Source organism: Rhinichthys klamathensis, unplaced genomic scaffold, assembly GCF_029890125.1.
Source record: "Rhinichthys klamathensis goyatoka isolate OS25496 unplaced genomic scaffold, OSU_Roscu_1.1 h1tg000290l_1, whole genome shotgun sequence".
In the NCBI taxonomy this organism is placed as follows: Eukaryota; Metazoa; Chordata; class Actinopteri; order Cypriniformes; family Leuciscidae; genus Rhinichthys; species Rhinichthys klamathensis.
The window spans coordinates 294,708-312,784 of NW_026606809.1; the positions used below are offsets into that span (position 1 = coordinate 294,708).

At 53.8% G+C, this 18,077-nt stretch overlaps 1 protein-coding gene across 1 annotated transcript; it reads right to left on the minus strand.

Annotated features, from left to right (window-relative positions):
* Nucleotides 1–797: 797 nt before the first annotated feature.
* Nucleotides 798–17,853, minus strand: LOC130103559 (protein Hook homolog 3-like). The gene is made up of 9 exons (XM_056269798.1): nucleotides 17,738–17,853; nucleotides 11,816–11,850; nucleotides 11,656–11,738; nucleotides 10,287–10,387; nucleotides 10,026–10,130; nucleotides 7,364–7,435; nucleotides 2,508–2,644; nucleotides 1,252–1,543; nucleotides 798–831 (listed from the first exon to the last, which is right to left on the minus strand). Exons 2-8 carry the CDS (start codon nucleotides 11,839–11,841, stop codon nucleotides 1,528–1,530), a joined length of 540 nt encoding a protein of 179 aa, XP_056125773.1. The 5' UTR covers nucleotides 11,842–11,850; nucleotides 17,738–17,853; the 3' UTR covers nucleotides 798–831; nucleotides 1,252–1,527.
* Nucleotides 17,854–18,077: the final 224 nt, after the last annotated feature.

Consider the following 18,077-nt stretch of genomic DNA (forward strand, 5'->3'; position numbering starts at 1 on the left):
CACACACACACACACACACTGATCCTGATCAGTCACAGATACGCTCATCTCCGTCACACACACACACACCGATCCTGATCAGTCACAGATACGCTCATCTCCATCACACACACACACCGATCCTGATCAGTAACAGATACGCTCATCTCCGTCACACACACACACCGATCCTGATCAGTCACAGATACGCTTATCTCCGTCACACACACACACACACACTGATCCTGATCAGTCACAGATACGCTCATCTCCATCACACACACACACCGATCCTGATCAGTCACAGATACGCTCATCTCCGTCACACACACACACACCGATCCTGATCAGTCACAGATACGCTCATCTCCGTCACACACACACACACCGATCCTGATCAGTCAGAGATACGCTCATCTCCGTCACACACACACACACACACTGATCCTGATCAGTCACAGATACGCTCATCTCCATCACACACACACACCGATCCTGATCAGTCACAGATACGCTCATCTCCGTCACACACACACACCGATCCTGATCAGTCACAGATACGCTCATCTCCGTCACACACACACACACACACACACACACACACACACTGATCCTGATCAGTCACAGATACGCTCATCTCCGTCACACACACACCGATCCTGATCAGTCACAGATACGCTCATCTCCGTCACACACACACCGATCCTGATCAGTCACAGATACGCTCATCTCCGTCACACACACACACCGATCCTGATCAGTCACAGATACGCTCATCTCCATCACACACACACACACACACCGATCCTGATCAGTCACAGATACGCTCATCTCCGTCACACACACACCGATCTTGATCAGTCACAGATACGCTCATCTCCGTCACACACACACCGATCCTGATCAGTCACAGATACGCTCATCTCCGTCACACACACACACCGATCCTGATCAGTCACAGATACGCTCATCTCCGTCACACACACACACCGATCCTGATCAGTCACAGATACGCTCATCTCCGTCACACACACACACCGATCCTGATCAGTCACAGATACGCTCATCTCCATCACACACACCGATCTTGATCAGTCACAGATACGCTCATCTCCGTCACACACACACACCGATCCTGATCAGTCACAGATACGCTCATCTCCGTCACACACACACCGATCCTGATCAGTCACAGATACGCTCATCTCCGTCACACACACACACCGATCCTGATCAGTCACAGATACGCTCATCTCCGTCACACACACACACACCGCTGGAAACACCAGCTCACTCGCTCATACGGATCATACACTACAGGAGATACTGGAACAATGATCGATGCATCTAAACAGGCGTGAGGAACATCAGGGCTTGATGATGGAGTTCATCCGTCTTTACCAGTACGCGCTGTCCCCGCCCACTTCTGACCAGAGCATTCTGGGATAGCACACAGGTGCTGATGGGTTAGTTAATGTGCAGCGATGGGTTAAACTGTCAATCATACAAGCCCCGCCCCCTGATGTCATGCAGCCCCGCCCCTGCCGCTCATGCTTTAACATCACTGTGAAAGAGAGAGATTGACAGGTGTCAGTCACAGATTCAGTCTAGCGTCACTAGAGTCGCGGTTCTCGTTCAACATTATGATCGTGAAGAAAACCTGCAAACATCATGTTCTTCCTCAGTGTCTCGGTCTCGTTTATCTAAATATCTAAACATTCTTACGTCAAGATACATTTACTGGAGAAGAAGTGAAATGACTGAAGGTTTAAAAACTTTTTTGATGGAAAATGTATCGTAATTGAGTGAGTTTATGATTAAAACAAGAACAAGTATCAATAGAAGCTCGTTTCCGCCACAGAATAAAACTTTTTAAAATATAATTGCGACTTTACCTAAACATTCCATTCTTAAATCAAGACACGTTTACTGGAGAAGCGAAGTGACTGGAGATATTAACGACTGGAGATATTAACGACTGGAGATATTAACGACTGGAGATATTAACGACTGGAGAGTTCGTGTCTTCTGAGGAAGATCATCATGTTTAGCAGGAGTGAAGGACACGCGCGACTCGCGTGACAGTGATTGACAGCAGCTGTGAGTGTTTTAAGGCATCGGGAATAATCAACTAAACAAAAAACAGGAAGAACAAAGTCATGAAGCGCCTTTAAACGACCGTCACGACGACCGACACGAGATACACACATTTAGCTCTTTCAATGCATAGATATCAACAGAAGATAAAGATGACAGGATATAAAGACTTGACGTCAGAAACGCACCCAGCGGAGCAAATACACACACTCTAACGTTTCTGTGCGTCAGGAACAACACCCTTAAAATACTGCAAAGCCTCCGTTAAAAGAGGAGTCCGACGGGAAATGACACGCTCGTTCAGGAGTGTGTAGATTAATTAATGCTGATGTAATTAAGGAGCGTCCAGAGACCCGGGTTCATCAGAGGGCATTATGGGATTGAGGCGGGTCCTGATTGGCTGAGCTGGGGTTGCCGTGGCGATGCTCTACCTGGCTGCCGTGGGCTGGACGTGACCCGGATAGGCTCGTCTGGTGCTGGTGGCCTGTCTCTGCCGGGCCAGGAACGACTGTCCCGACCCGGTGCCGGCCAACCGGTCCTCAGCCGCCTTCTTCTGCAGAGCCATTCCCTAAAACACACACACACATAACTCTCACATCTGAAACACACACACATTACTTATATATTAGGTATATTAGGTATTAGGTGTTCTGGTGACTCAAGGAGTGTGTTCTGGTGACTCGAGAGAGTGTGTTCTGGTGACTCGAGGTGTGTGTTCTGGTGACTCGAGAGAGTGTGTTCTGATGACTCGAGGGAGTGTGTTCTGGTGACTCGAGGGAGTGTGTTCTGGTGACTCGAGGTGTGTGTTCTGGTGACTCGAGAGAGTGTGTTCTGGTGACTCGAGGGAGTGTGTTCTGGTGACTCGAGGGAGTGTGTTCTGGTGACTCGAGGAGTGTGTTCTGGTGACTCGAGAGAGTGTGTTCTGGTGACTCGAGGGAGTGTGTTCTGGTGACTCGAGAGAGTGTGTTCTGGTGACTCGAGGGAGTGTGTTCTGGTGACTCGAGGGAGTGTGTTCTAGTGACTCGAGAGAGTGTGTTCTGGTGACTCGAGAGAGTGTGTTCTGGTGACTCGAGGTGTGTGTTCTGGTGACTCGAGAGAGTGTGTTCTGGTGACTCGAGGTGTGTGTTCTGGTGACTCGAGAGAGTGTGTTCTGGTGACTCGAGGGAGTGTGTTCTGGTGACTCGAGGGAGTGTGTTCTGGTGACTCGAGAGAGTGTGTTCTGGTGACTCGAGAGAGTGTGTTCTGGTGACTCGAGAGAGTGTGTTCTGGTGACTCGAGAGAGTGTGTTCTGGTGACTCGAGGTGTGTGTTCTGGTGACTCGAGGGAGTGTGTTCTGGTGACTCGAGGGAGTGTGTTCTGGTGACTCGAGAGAGTGTGTTCTGGTGACTCGAGAGAGTGTGTTCTGGTGACTCGAGGTGTGTGTTCTGGTGACTCGAGAGAGTGTGTTCTGGTGACTCGAGAGAGTGTGTTCTGGTGACTCGAGAGAGTGTGTTCTGGTGACTCGAGAGAGTGTGTTCTGGTGACTCGAGGGAGTGTGTTCTGGTGACTCGAGGAGTGTGTTCTGATGACTCGAGGGAGTGTGTTCTGGTGACTCGAGGGAGTGTGTTCTGGTGACTCGAGGGAGTGTGTTCTGGTGACTCGAGAGAGTGTGTTCTGGTGACTCGAGGTGTGTGTTCTGGTGACTCGAGGGAGTGTGTTCTGGTGACTCGAGGGAGTGTGTTCTGGTGACTCGAGAGAGTGTGTTCTGGTGACTCGAGGTGTGTGTTCTGGTGACTCGAGGTGTGTGTTCTGGTGACTCGAGGTGTGTGTTCTGGTGACTCGAGAGAGTGTGTTCTGGTGACTCGAGGGAGTGTGTTCTGGTGACTCGAGGGAGTGTGTTCTGGTGACTCGAGAGAGTGTGTTCTGGTGACTCGAGGTGTGTGTTCTGGTGACTCGAGGTGTGTGTTCTGGTGACTCGAGAGAGTGTGTTCTGGTGACTCGAGAGAGTGTGTTCTGGTGACTCGAGGTGTGTGTTCTGGTGACTCGAGGGAGTGTGTTCTGGTGACTCGAGGGAGTGTGTTCTGGTGACTCGAGGAGTGTGTTCTGGTGACTCGAGAGAGTGTGTTCTGATGACTCGAGAGAGTGTGTTCTGGTGACTCGAGAGAGTGTGTTCTGGTGACTCGAGGTGTGTGTTCTGGTGACTCGAGAGAGTGTGTTCTGGTGACTCGAGGGAGTGTGTTCTGGTGACTCGAGAGAGTGTGTTCTGGTGACTCGAGGTGTGTGTTCTGGTGACTCGAGGGAGTGTGTTCTGGTGACTCGAGAGAGTGTGTTCTGGTGACTCGAGGTGTGTGTTCTGATGACTCGAGAGAGTGTGTTCTGGTGACTCGAGAGAGTGTGTTCTGGTGACTCGAGAGAGTGTGTTCTGGTGACTCGAGGGAGTGTGTTCTGGTGACTCGAGAGAGTGTGTTCTGGTGACTCGAGAGAGTGTGTTCTGATGACTCGAGAGAGTGTGTTCTGGTGACTCGAGAGAGTGTGTTCTGGTGACTCGAGAGAGTGTGTTCTGGTGACTCGAGGGAGTGTGTTCTGGTGACTCGAGAGAGTGTGTTCTGGTGACTCGAGGTGTGTGTTCTGGTGACTCGAGGGAGTGTGTCCTGGTGACTCGAGGGAGTGTGTTCTGGTGACTCGAGGGAGTGTGTTCTGGTGACTCGAGGAGTGTGTTCTGGTGACTCGAGAGAGTGTGTTCTGGTGACTCGAGAGAGTGTGTTCTGGTGACTCGAGGGAGTGTGTTCTGGTGACTCGAGGGAGTGTGTTCTGGTGACTCGAGAGAGTGTGTTCTGGTGACTCGAGGGAGTGTGTTCTGGTGACTCGAGAGAGTGTGTTCTGGTGACTCGAGAGAGTGTGTTCTGGTGACTCGAGGGAGTGTGTTCTGGTGACTCGAGGGAGTGTGTTCTGGTGACTCGAGGGAGTGTGTTCTGGTGACTCGAGAGAGTGTGTTCTGGTGACTCGAGGGAGTGTGTTCTGGTGACTCGAGAGAGTGTGTTCTGGTGACTCGAGGAGTGTGTTCTGATGACTCGAGGGAGTGTGTTCTGGTGACTCGAGAGAGTGTGTTCTGGTGACTCGAGAGACTGTGTTCTGGTGACTCGAGGAGTGTGTTCTGATGACTCGAGGGAGTGTGTTCTGGTGACTCGAGAGAGTGTGTTCTGGTGACTCGAGGGAGTGTGTTCTGGTGACTCGAGGTGTGTGTTCTGGTGACTCGAGGGAGTGTGTCCTGGTGACTCGAGGGAGTGTGTCCTGGTGACTCGAGAGAGTGTGTTCTGGTGACTCGAGGGAGTGTGTTCTGGTGACTCGAGAGAGTGTGTTCTGGTGACTCGAGAGAGTGTGTTCTGGTGACTCGAGGAGTGTGTTCTGATGACTCGAGAGAGTGTGTTCTGGTGACTCGAGAGAGTGTGTTCTGATGACTCGAGAGAGTGTGTTCTGGTGACTCGAGAGAGTGTGTTCTGGTGACTCGAGGGAGTGTGTTCTGGTGACTCGAGAGAGTGTGTTCTGGTGACTCGAGAGAGTGTGTTCTGATGACTCGAGAGAGTGTGTTCTGGTGACTCGAGAGAGTGTGTTCTGGTGACTCGAGGTGTGTGTTCTGATGACTCGAGAGAGTGTGTTCTGGTGACTCGAGAGAGTGTGTTCTGGTGACTCGAGAGAGTGTGTTCTGATGACTCGAGAGAGTGTGTTCTGGTGACTCGAGAGAGTGTGTTCTGATGACTCGAGAGAGTGTGTTCTGGTGACTCGAGAGAGTGTGTTCTGGTGACTCGAGGGAGTGTGTTCTGATGACTCGAGGGAGTGTGTTCTGGTGACTCGAGAGAGTGTGTTCTGGTGACTCGAGGAGTGTGTTCTGATGACTCGAGAGAGTGTGTTCTGATGACTCGAGGAGTGTGTTCTGATGACTCGAGAGAGTGTGTTCTGGTGACTCGAGAGAGTGTGTTCTGGTGACTCGAGGGAGTGTGTTCTGATGACTCGAGGGAGTGTGTTCTGGTGACTCGAGGAGTGTGTTCTGATGACTCGAGGGAGTGTGTTCTGGTGACTCGAGGGAGTGTGTTCTGGTGACTCGAGGGAGTGTGTTCTGATGACTCGAGGGAGTGTGTTCTGGTGACTCGAGGAGTGTGTTCTGATGACTCGAGGGAGTGTGTTCTGGTGACTCGAGAGAGTGTGTTCTGATGACTCGAGTGAGTGTGTTCTGGTGACTCGAGAGAGTGTGTTCTGGTGACTCGAGAGAGTGTGTTCTGGTGACTCGAGAGAGTGTGTTCTGGTGACTCGAGAGAGTGTGTTCTGGTGACTCGAGAGAGTGTGTTCTGGTGACTCGAGGAGTGTGTTCTGGTGACTCGAGGGAGTGTGTTCTGGTGACTCGAGGGAGTGTGTTCTGGTGACTCGAGAGAGTGTGTTCTGGTGACTCGAGGGAGTGTGTTCTGGTGACTCGAGAGAGTGTGTTCTGGTGACTCGAGAGAGTGTGTTCTGGTGACTCGAGAGAGTGTGTTCTGGTGACTCGAGAGAGTGTGTTCTGGTGACTCGAGGGAGTGTGTTCTGGTGACTCGAGGAGTGTGTTCTGGTGACTCGAGAGAGTGTGTTCTGGTGACTCGAGAGAGTGTGTTCTGGTGACTCGAGGAGTGTGTTCTGGTGACTCGAGAGAGTGTGTTCTGGTGACTCGAGGAGTGTGTTCTGGTGACTCGAGAGAGTGTGTTCTGGTGACTCGAGAGAGTGTGTTCTGGTGACTCGAGAGAGTGTGTTCTGGTGACTCGAGAGAGTGTGTTCTGGTGACTCGAGGGAGTGTGTTCTGGTGACTCGAGAGAGTGTGTTCTGGTGACTCGAGAGAGTGTTTTCTGGTGACTCGAGAGAGTGTGTTCTGGTGACTCGAGAGAGTGTGTTCTGGTGACTCGAGGGAGTGTGTTCTGGTGACTCGAGGGAGTGTGTTCTGGTGACTCGAGAGAGTGTGTTCTGGTGACTCGAGAGAGTGTGTTCTGGTGACTCGAGGGAGTGTGTTCTGGTGACTCGAGGGAGTGTGTTCTGGTGACTCGAGGGAGTGTGTTCTGGTGACTCGAGAGAGTGTGTTCTGGTGACTCGAGAGAGTGTGTTCTGATGACTCGAGGGAGTGTGTTCTGGTGACTCGAGGGAGTGTGTTCTGGTGACTCGAGGTGTGTGTTCTGGTGACTCGAGGTGTGTGTTCTGGTGACTCGAGGTGTGTGTTCTGGTGACTCGAGAGAGTGTGTTCTGGTGACTCGAGAGAGTGTGTTCTGGTGACTCGAGGGAGTGTGACACACACCATGTTGTACCAGGCAGACACGATGAGTTTCTCCTCCTGGTCTCTCTGAGACTTTGTCTTGTCATACTCCTTCTGCAAACACACAGTACAGTCACATGACAGCATGTGTGTGTGAGAGAATAAGTTTGTGTGTGTGTGAGAGAGAGAGAGAGAGTGTGACAGAGAATGAGTGTGTGTGTGTGTCAGAGTTTCCGCTAGAAAAAAATGGTGCCGGTCAAAGTAACCGGCAGAGGTTTCGTTTAACGGACAATTTGATGATATGCCGGTCAAATATCGCCTCTTACTTAATCAAGTTGAGGAAAACTGGAGGCAGGCTATGTAACTTAAAAAATGACATAATCAGGCCGTATAGAATGCAACATGTTATTATTAGCCTAACTTTCAAATAGACGGAAAAAAACATGAACGTCCGATTGGCGTCAATTAACACCAATTGTTTTTTACTATGGTTTCACACACATTCACTTTTTGAAACATTGAGGCACGGATGTACCTAATACAAATAAATAAAACATCTCCAGTTAACTAGCAGATATTTCATTTAGTTCGCTATTAAATAAGAGATCTAGCGCTAAAATCAGTTGTTTTAAATCAGTTGTTTTTGAAATCAAGCTGAGCGCTCGTGTCCGCTGCTATCAGTGTCATGGACGACGCACTGCGCGAGTTGCGCAATCTTCACTCGGACGCGCGTTTCAATCTATCGCCGTTGCGGACAGGCGAATAGAGCAGCACATACAATTTATAAAAGACGAAATAAACTTTAAAGAAAGGCTTTACAAAACTTAATAATACCCCTTTTCCACCAAAAAACGAACTGGTTCGGAACTGGTGCTGGTTCAAAGTTGGTTCGGAGTTGGTTCAACTTGCGAACCTTCTCAGAACCTGTTTGTTTTTCCACTGACTAGAGCGCCCAGCGAACGACGTCGTTACGTCACTGTGTACGTCGCCATACATCTTAGCTAGAAACGCTTGCAAGTACAACATTACTTTGGGATTATCTCTAACTCGTGAACCAAGAAGGCTTTAAAAACAATTGAAATATGTAAGTCTTTTAATCTTTTCCTTTGATATGTAATCTTTTCTGATTAGTTATGTACCCCTGTCTTGTGTCTTTTTTTCTTTCCATTTATTTGTTCTATATTGTGACTGTTTTCTTCTTTGCTTACATAATGTTTTCAAAAAAAAAAAAAAAAAAAAAAAACTAGAAACGCTTGCGCCAACTTCAAGCATAACAATTACAATGGCGGACTACATCGTGTTTCTGCAAATGTTTCTCCTGGCTTTGCGATCCTATATAATGGTCAGAAAAGATGTTTAGAACACATCTAAACCCGCCCCCAGCCCCCGCCGTACGCATGACGTCGTAAAAGAACGGTTCTAGTCCAGCAAAGAGTTGGTGCCGCTTTGGAACCAGTTTTCCTGGCCGAGAACCGGTTCTTTGGCTGTCGAAACACAAAGAACTGGTTCGCGCTCAGGCACCGGCTCTCAAAATGCTTTGGTGGAAATGGGGTATAAGTGGTCAAAATCTGACCCATTCCAAATGTTTTCCGATATATTCCGGTCATCTTATGATCCTATCTTACTCATCTCATGCGGTTCTCTTTTCATATAGGCTAATCAACATAGATGAAATAAAAAAATAATAACATTATATTATTTATAAATATGAAACGTATGTTTAAGTTTTTTTAACTTATAATAAGCGTCACACCGCTCCGCTTTGCTCACATGCTCTGGTGTGTAGCCTAATGCATGTGTGTGTGTGTGTGGTGGAGGGGTGCGATTTTCGAATAATAATCAACCCAGCGATCTTCGAATATTACTTTTGCTCGAAAATTTCGTTTTGTATAAATTGTATCTTAATTTCAATCAATGTTTCATCAACAAATTTGCCTGGATTAATAAATAAGAAGCAAATATAGTGGACAATATAATCAGGACACGGAGGCGCCGGCGCGTGCACATTCCCTCTATAGGCGCGTTCACTACTGCGAAGATGGCGAGTCTGCATCGTCAACTTTATCAATTTATCAATAATTCAAATGTTTCATGCATAGGCCTAATCATTACTTTCGCCGGTTTTGTGGCAAGCTTTATTTCAGGTGTTGCGTGATATCTCTGCGCCCAAGTAGCAGTGCTTCGCCTGTGCTTCCAAACATGCATTTGCCACCTATCTAAATGTAGGGGAGACCGTGAATAACCCCAATTTTTTTAAAAACGGTGGAGTGTTCCTTTAGGGCTGCCAGGCCTGGCCATATCTGACACGTCTCACTCAATCGGTCGTTGATTAGGTCTATATTACAGCCATTCTAGGCGTGCGCTTTATTTGAAATGCAGCATGCGATGTTGTTTAATAACTTTCAAACGGTAGAGGCTGTTCCTTTATAACATAGCCAAAAGTCAGTGTATTTTTGCTTATTCTCAAATAAATTCATATTGTGTTAGAGGGGCGGGGTAATTACGCAATTTTAATCGGACAATTTGACCGGAGAGATTTAATTTTGTCGGACATTTAATTTTTTTCCGGCCAATGTCCGGACAACGGAAACCCTGGTGTGTGTGTGTGTGTGTGTGTGTGTGTGTGTGTGTGTGTGTGTGTGTGTGTGTGAGAGAGTGTGTTAGAGAGTGTGTGTTTGTGTGTGTGTGTGTGTGTGTGTGTGACCTCGAGTGAGTGCAGCATCCTCTCGCGCTCCTGCAACTGGTTCTTCAGGGCTTGAACTTCAGGAGCAGAACCTTGATTCTGTTTGGGGTCCAGCGTACGGATGACCTGCACACACACACGACATTAGCATCACACTCACTCACACACACACGACATTAGCATCACACTCACTCACACACACACGACATTAGCATCACACTCACTCACACACACTCACGCATGCACGCACACACACACACACACACACAAACACACACGTACACTCTTGGCCTTCTCCAGGTATTTCTTGTATCTCTCCTCCATCTGCTTCATATCTTCATCTTTCTTCTTCAGCGCGTCCTCCAGATCTTCAATCCTCTGAGCTGAAACCATCAACACACACACTCGTTACACGATCTGCAGTGCACACACACACGCTGAAACCATCAATACACACACACACTCGTTACACGATCTGCAACACACACACACACACGCTGAAACCATCAACACACACACTCGTTACACGATCTGCAGCACACACACACACGCTGAAACCATCAACACACACACTCGTTACACGATCTGCAGTGCACACACACACGCTGAAACCATCAATACACACACACACTCGTTACACGATCTGCAACACACACACACACACGCTGAAACCATCAACACACACACTCGTTACACGATCTGCAGCACACACACACACGCTGAAACCATCAACACACACACTCGTTACACGATCTGCAACACACACACACACGCTGAAACCATCAACACACACACTCGTTACACGATCTGCAACACACACACACACGCTGAAACCATCAACACACACACTCGTTACACGATCTGCAACACACACACACACGCTGAAACCATCAATACACACACACACTCGTTACACGATCTGCAACACACACACACACGCTGAAACCATCAACACACACACTCGTTACACGATCTGCAACACACACACACGCTGAAACCATCAATACACACACACACTCGTTACACGATCTGCAACACACACACACACGCTGAAACCATCAACACACACACTCGTTACACGATCTGCAGCACACACACACACTGAAACCATCAACACACACTCGTTACACGATCTGCAGCACACACACACACTGAAACCATCAACACACACACTCGTTACACGATCTGCAGCACACACACACACTGAAACCATCAACACACACACTCGTTACACGATCTGCAGCACACACACACACTGAAACCATCAACACACACTCGTTACACGATCTGCAGCACACACACACACACTGAAACCATCAACACACACACTCGTTACACGATCTGCAGCACACACACACACACACACACTGAAACCATCAACACACACACTCGTTACACGATCTGCAGCACACACACACACACACACACACACACACACACACACAGCAACACATCTCGCTCTTCCTCAGTGTTTCTGTCTCGTTCTCCAGCACTAATATCTAATCATTCTTACATCAAGACACATTTACTGGAGAAGAACAATGGCATATTAACACTTGATTAATGAAAAATGCATCAAAATTAAGCGAGTTTGAGTTTAAAACCAGAACTAATATCTGCCAGTGGAGTCAGGAAATCATCCATGTCTCACCGCTGGAACTGTGTTTGTTCTCCAGCTCTTCGATCTCGGAGCTCTTCGTCTGAAGCTCGTTAGTGGCGTCCCGTAGTTTCTCTCTAAACAAGAACAAACACACTCTCAGTCACTGATGAACTCACTCTGAGGAACACGATCAACGTCAGCGGATACTCACAGATGTTCCTGACACTTCCTCTTCATCAAGACCGTCTGAAACAGAAGATGTTAAACTCAGGATTACAGCTCATGTGAAACCGCAGCGCCTCCTGCTGGACACACACACACACTGGTGTCACCAGCCCTTCACAGTGCTCCCTGCGGAGTGTGTGTTAGAGAGCCGTGGTCCAGCAGAGGGCGCCGACGAGCTCAGCCACCATCACCACACACACACACACACACACTGCTGTCACCAGCCCTTCACAGTGCTCACTGCGGAGTGTGTGTTAGAGAGCCGTGGTCCAGCAGAGGGTGCTGACGAGCTCAACCACCAACACCACACACACACACACACACACACACAGTGTAGATCAGCGGTCAGCAAGTGCGTTTGGCATAATTGAAGAAATTAATTGATAAAAAGTGCAACTAGAATTTTGGGTGAACTATCCCTTTAAGGCTAGCAAACGCGGTTAGCTTGCACTGCATGTAAAGCAGGACAACGGGTCGATCCGACGGGCTGATGTTATCAGCGCATGTAAACATGACAATCACACTCCAGCACTGAGGATGCAGGACGAGAGACACCCGATCATCGGAGAAACACCTTCAAGACCACAGCAGAATCGACATTCAGGCTCACATTCATCAGGGAAACACAGCAGGAGCGTACGCAGGGCACTGGGCGGAGGGAGCATACGCAGGGCACTGGGCGGAGGGAGCATACGCAGGGCACTGGGCGGAGGGAGCATACGCAGGGCACTGGGCGGAGGGAGCATGCGCAGGGCACTGGGCGGAGGGAGCATACGCAGGGCACTGGGCGGAGGGAGCATACGCAGGGCACTGGGCGGAGGGAGCATACGCAGGGCACTGGGCGGAGGGAGCATACGCAGGGCACTGGGCGGAGGGAGCATGCGCAGGGCACTGGGCGGAGGGAGCATGCGCAGGGCACTGGGCGGAGGGAGCATGCGCAGGGCACTGGGCGGAGGGAGCATACGCAGGGCACTGGGCGGAGGGAGCATACGCAGGGCACTGGGCGGAGGGAGCATACGCAGGGCACTGGGCGGAGGGAGCATACGCAGGGCACTGGGCGGAGGGAGCATACGCAGGGCACTGGGCGGAGGGAGCATGCGCAGGGCACTGGGCGGAGGGAGCATGCGCAGGGCACTGGGCGGAGGGAGCATACGCAGGGCACTGGGCGGAGGGAGCATACGCAGGGCACTGGGCGGAGGGAGCATGCGCAGGGCACTGGGCGGAGGGAGCATGCGCAGGGCACTGGGCGGAGGGAGCATACGCAGGGCACTGGGCGGAGGGAGCATGCGCAGGGCACTGGGCGGAGGGAGCATGCGCAGGGCACTGGGCGGAGGGAGCATACGCAGGGCACTGGGCGGAGGGAGCATACGCAGGGCACTGGGCGGAGGGAGCATACGCAGGGCACTGGGTGGAGGGAGCATACGCAGGGCACTGGGCGGAGGGAGCATGCGCAGGGCACTGGGCGGAGGGAGCATGCGCAGGGCACTGGGCGGAGGGAGCATACGCAGGGCACTGGGCGGAGGGAGCATACGCAGGGCACTGGGCGGAGGGAGCATACGCAGGGCACTGGGCGGATGGAGCATGCGCAGGGCACTGGGCGGAGGGAGCATGCGCAGGGCACTGGGCGGAGGGAGCATGCGCAGGGCACTGGGCGGAGGGAGCATGCGCAGGGCACTGGGCGGAGGGAGCATGCGCAGGGCACTGGGCGGAGGGAGCATACGCAGGGCACTGGGCGGAGGGAGCATACGCAGGGCACTGGGCGGAGGGAGCATACGCAGGGCACTGGGCGGAGGGAGCATACGCAGGGCACTGGGCGGAGGGAGCATGCGCAGGGCACTGGGCGGAGGGAGCATGCGCAGGGCACTGGGCGGAGGGAGCATGCGCAGGGCACTGGGCGGAGGGAGCATACGCAGGGCACTGGGCGGAGGGAGCATGCGCAGGGCACTGGGCGGAGGGAGCATGCGCAGGGCACTGGGCGGAGGGAGCATGCGCAGGGCACTGGGCGGAGGGAGCATACGCAGGGCACTGGGCGGAGGGAGCATACGCAGGGCACTGGGCGGAGGGAGCATACGCAGGGCACTGGGCGGAGGGAGCATACGCAGGGCACTGGGCGGAGGGAGCATACGCAGGGCACTGGGCGGAGGGAGCATGCGCAGGGCACTGGGCGGAGGGAGCATGCGCAGGGCACTGGGCGGAGGGAGCATGCGCAGGGCACTGGGCGGAGGGAGCATGCGCAGGGCACTGGGCGGAGGGAGCATACGCAGGGCACTGGGCGGAGGGAGCATACGCAGGGCACTGGGCGGAGGGAGCATGCGCAGGGCACTGGGCGGAGGGAGCATACGCAGGGCACTGGGCGGAGGGAGCATGCGCAGGGCACTGGGCGGAGGGAGCATGCGCAGGGCACTGGGCGGAGGGAGCATACGCAGGGCACTGGGCGGAGGGAGCATGCGCAGGGCACTGGGCGGAGGGAGCATACGCAGGGCACTGGGCGGAGGGAGCATACGCAGGGCACTGGGCGGAGGGAGCATGCGCAGGGCACTGGGCGGAGGGAGCATACGCAGGGCACTGGGCGGAGGGAGCATGCGCAGGGCACTGGGCGGAGGGAGCATACGCAGGGCACTGGGCGGAGGGAGCATGCGCAGGGCACTGGGCGGAGGGAGCATGCGCAGGGCACTGGGCGGAGGGAGCATGCGCAGGGCACTGGGCGGAGGGAGCATGCGCAGGGCACTGGGCGGAGGGAGCATACGCAGGGCACTGGGCGGAGGGAGCATGCGCAGGGCACTGGGCGGAGGGAGCATACGCAGGGCACTGGGCGGAGGGAGCATGCGCAGGGCACTGGGCGGAGGGAGCATGCGCAGGGCACTGGGCGGAGGGAGCATGCGCAGGGCACTGGGCGGAGGGAGCATACGCAGGGCACTGGGCGGAGGGAGCATGCGCAGGGCACTGGGCGGAGGGAGCATACGCAGGGCACTGGGCGGAGGGAGCATACGCAGGGCACTGGGCGGAGGGAGCATGCGCAGGGCACTGGGCGGAGGGAGCATACGCAGGGCACTGGGCGGAGGGAGCATACGCAGGGCACTGGGCGGAGGGAGCATACGCAGGGCACTGGGCGGAGGGAGCATACGCAGGGCACTGGGCGGAGGGAGCATGCGCAGGGCACTGGGCGGAGGGAGCATGCGCAGGGCACTGGGCGGAGGGAGCATGCGCAGGGCACTGGGCGGAGGGAGCATACGCAGGGCACTGGGCGGAGGGAGCATACGCAGGGCACTGGGCGGAGGGAGCATACGCAGGGCACTGGGCGGAGGGAGCATACGCAGGGCACTGGGCGGAGGGAGCATGCGCAGGGCACTGGGCGGAGGGAGCATACGCAGGGCACTGGGCGGAGGGAGCATACGCAGGGCACTGGGCGGAGGGAGCATGCGCAGGGCACTGGGCGGAGGGAGCATACGCAGGGCACTGGGCGGAGGGAGCATGCGCAGGGCACTGGGCGGAGGGAGCATACGCAGGGCACTGGGCGGAGGGAGCATGCGCAGGGCACTGGGCGGAGGGAGCATGCGCAGGGCACTGGGCGGAGGGAGCATACGCAGGGCACTGGGCGGAGGGAGCATGCGCAGGGCACTGGGCGGAGGGAGCATACGCAGGGCACTGGGCGGAGGGAGCATACGCAGGGCACTGGGCGGAGGGAGCATGCGCAGGGCACTGGGCGGAGGGAGCATGCGCAGGGCACTGGGCGGAGGGAGCATACGCAGGGCACTGGGCGGAGGGAGCATACGCAGGGCACTGGGCGGAGGGAGCATACGCAGGGCACTGGGCGGAGGGAGCATGCGCAGGGCACTGGGCGGAGGGAGCATGCGCAGGGCACTGGGCGGAGGGAGCATACGCAGGGCACTGGGCGGAGGGAGCATACGCAGGGCACTGGGCGGAGGGAGCATGCGCAGGGCACTGGGCGGAGGGAGCATACGCAGGGCACTGGGCGGAGGGAGCATGCGCAGGGCACTGGGCGGAGGGAGCATGCGCAGGGCACTGGGCGGAGGGAGCATACGCAGGGCACTGGGCGGAGGGAGCATACGCAGGGCACTGGGCGGAGGGAGCATGCGCAGGGCACTGGGCGGAGGGAGCATGCGCAGGGCACTGGGCGGAGGGAGCATGCGCAGGGCACTGGGCGGAGGGAGCATACGCAGGGCACTGGGCGGAGGGAGCATACGCAGGGCACTGGGCGGAGGGAGCATACGCAGGGCACTGGGCGGAGGGAGCATACGCAGGGCACTGGGCGGAGGGAGCATACGCAGGGCACTGGGCGGAGGGAGCATGCGCAGGGCACTGGGCGGAGGGAGCATGCGCAGGGCACTGGGCGGAGGGAGCATACGCAGGGCACTGGGCGGAGGGAGCATACGCAGGGCACTGGGCGGAGGGAGCATACGCAGGGCACTGGGCGGAGGGAGCATGCGCAGGGCACTGGGCGGAGGGAGCATGCGCAGGGCACTGGGCGGAGGGAGCATACGCAGGGCACTGGGCGGAGGGAGCATACGCAGGGCACTGGGCGGAGGGAGCATGCGCAGGGCATACGCAGGGCACTGGGCTGATGATGCGGCGCGTGTCCGTTGCGTGACACACGCGTGTCTGAGATGCGCATGCGATCCAGTGGGAGACATACAACAATCAAGCTGCAAAACGCCTGGACTGTACTTACAGCAGACTGAGAGAGATTAGATGGACAGAGAGAGGACAGCAGACCGTCAACAGACGCCTGTCACACACACACACACACACACACACACGGATGATGATCAAATGAAGCAGACGGCCAGACTAAAGTAACGGACACACACGTGTGCTTCTGATGATGATGATGATGACGAAGGCATCACTCAGCAGGACGACCAATGGCAGGCCTGGATCATGCTACATCATGAGTGACATCACAGTGAAGAGAGAGATGTTAGTACACACACACACACAGCAGGCGTTAGTGCGATGAGCTCGTGTGTGTGTGTGTGTGAACGATGAGCTGGTGTGTGTGTGTGTGTGTGAACGATGAGATTGTGTGTGTGTGTGTGTGTGTGTGTGAACGATGAGATTGTGTGTGTGTGTGTGTGTGTGTGAACGATGAGCTCGTGTGTGTGTGTGTGTGTGAAGGATGAGCTCGTGTGTGTGTGTGTGTGAACGATGAGATTGTGTGTGTGTGAACGATGAGCTCGTGTGTGTGTGTGTGTGAACGATGAGCTCGTGTGTGTGTGTGTGTGAACGATGAGCTCGTGTGTGTGTGTGTGTGAACGATGAGCTCGTGTGTATGAACGATGAGCTTGTGTGTGTGTGTGTGTGTGTGTGTGTGTGTGTGTGTGTGTGTGTGTGTGTGTGTGTGTGTGTGTGTGTGTGTGTGAACGATGAGCTCGTGTGTGTGTGTGTGTGAACGATGAGATTGTGTGTGTGTGTGTGTGTGTGTGTGTGTGTGTGTGTGTGTGTGTGTGTGTGTGTGTGTGTGAAGGATGAGCTCGTGTGTGTGTGTGTGAACGATGAGATTGTGTGTGTGTGTGTGTGTGTGTGAAGGATGAGCTCGTGTGTGTGTGTGAACGATGAGATTGTGTGTGTGTGTGTGTGTGTGTGTGTGAACGATGAGATTGTGTGTGTGTGTGTGTGTGTGTGTGTGTGTGTGTGCGTGTGAACGATGAGCTTGTGTGTGTGCGTGTGAACGATGAGCTCGTGTGTGTGTGAAGGATGAGCTCGTGTGTGTGTGTGTGTGTGTGTGTGTGTGAACGATGAGCTCGTGTGTGTGTGTGTGTGTGTGTGTGTGTGTGTGTGAACGATGAGCTTGTGTGTGTGAACGATGAGCTCATGCTTTCGCCCCATCACAGCCAATCAGATCCACAGCAGGAGTAATGATGATGATGTCATGAAGCGCGGGACTCACATCATCAGCTTTGGATCCGTGTTCCTGAAGAGATTTCTGCAGCTCCTCCACCTGAGACTGACCCGCCAGCAGCCTCTGATTGGCCAGCCTGAGACACACACACACACACACTTCAGTTCAGGTCATCTGTTCAGTTCATTCATTACACCTGTAACACTGTATATGTGTGTGTGTGTGTGTGTGTGTGTGTGTGTGTGTGTGTGTGTGTGTGTCTGAGTGTGTGTGTGCGTGTGTTTAAAGACCGGCCTTTATTGACCCAAACCTGCAGCCACACCAGGCGTGTAAAAGAGACCGGCGTCTATTTGGGACTCGGCTATTATTTGAAGTTTTACGGTAGTAG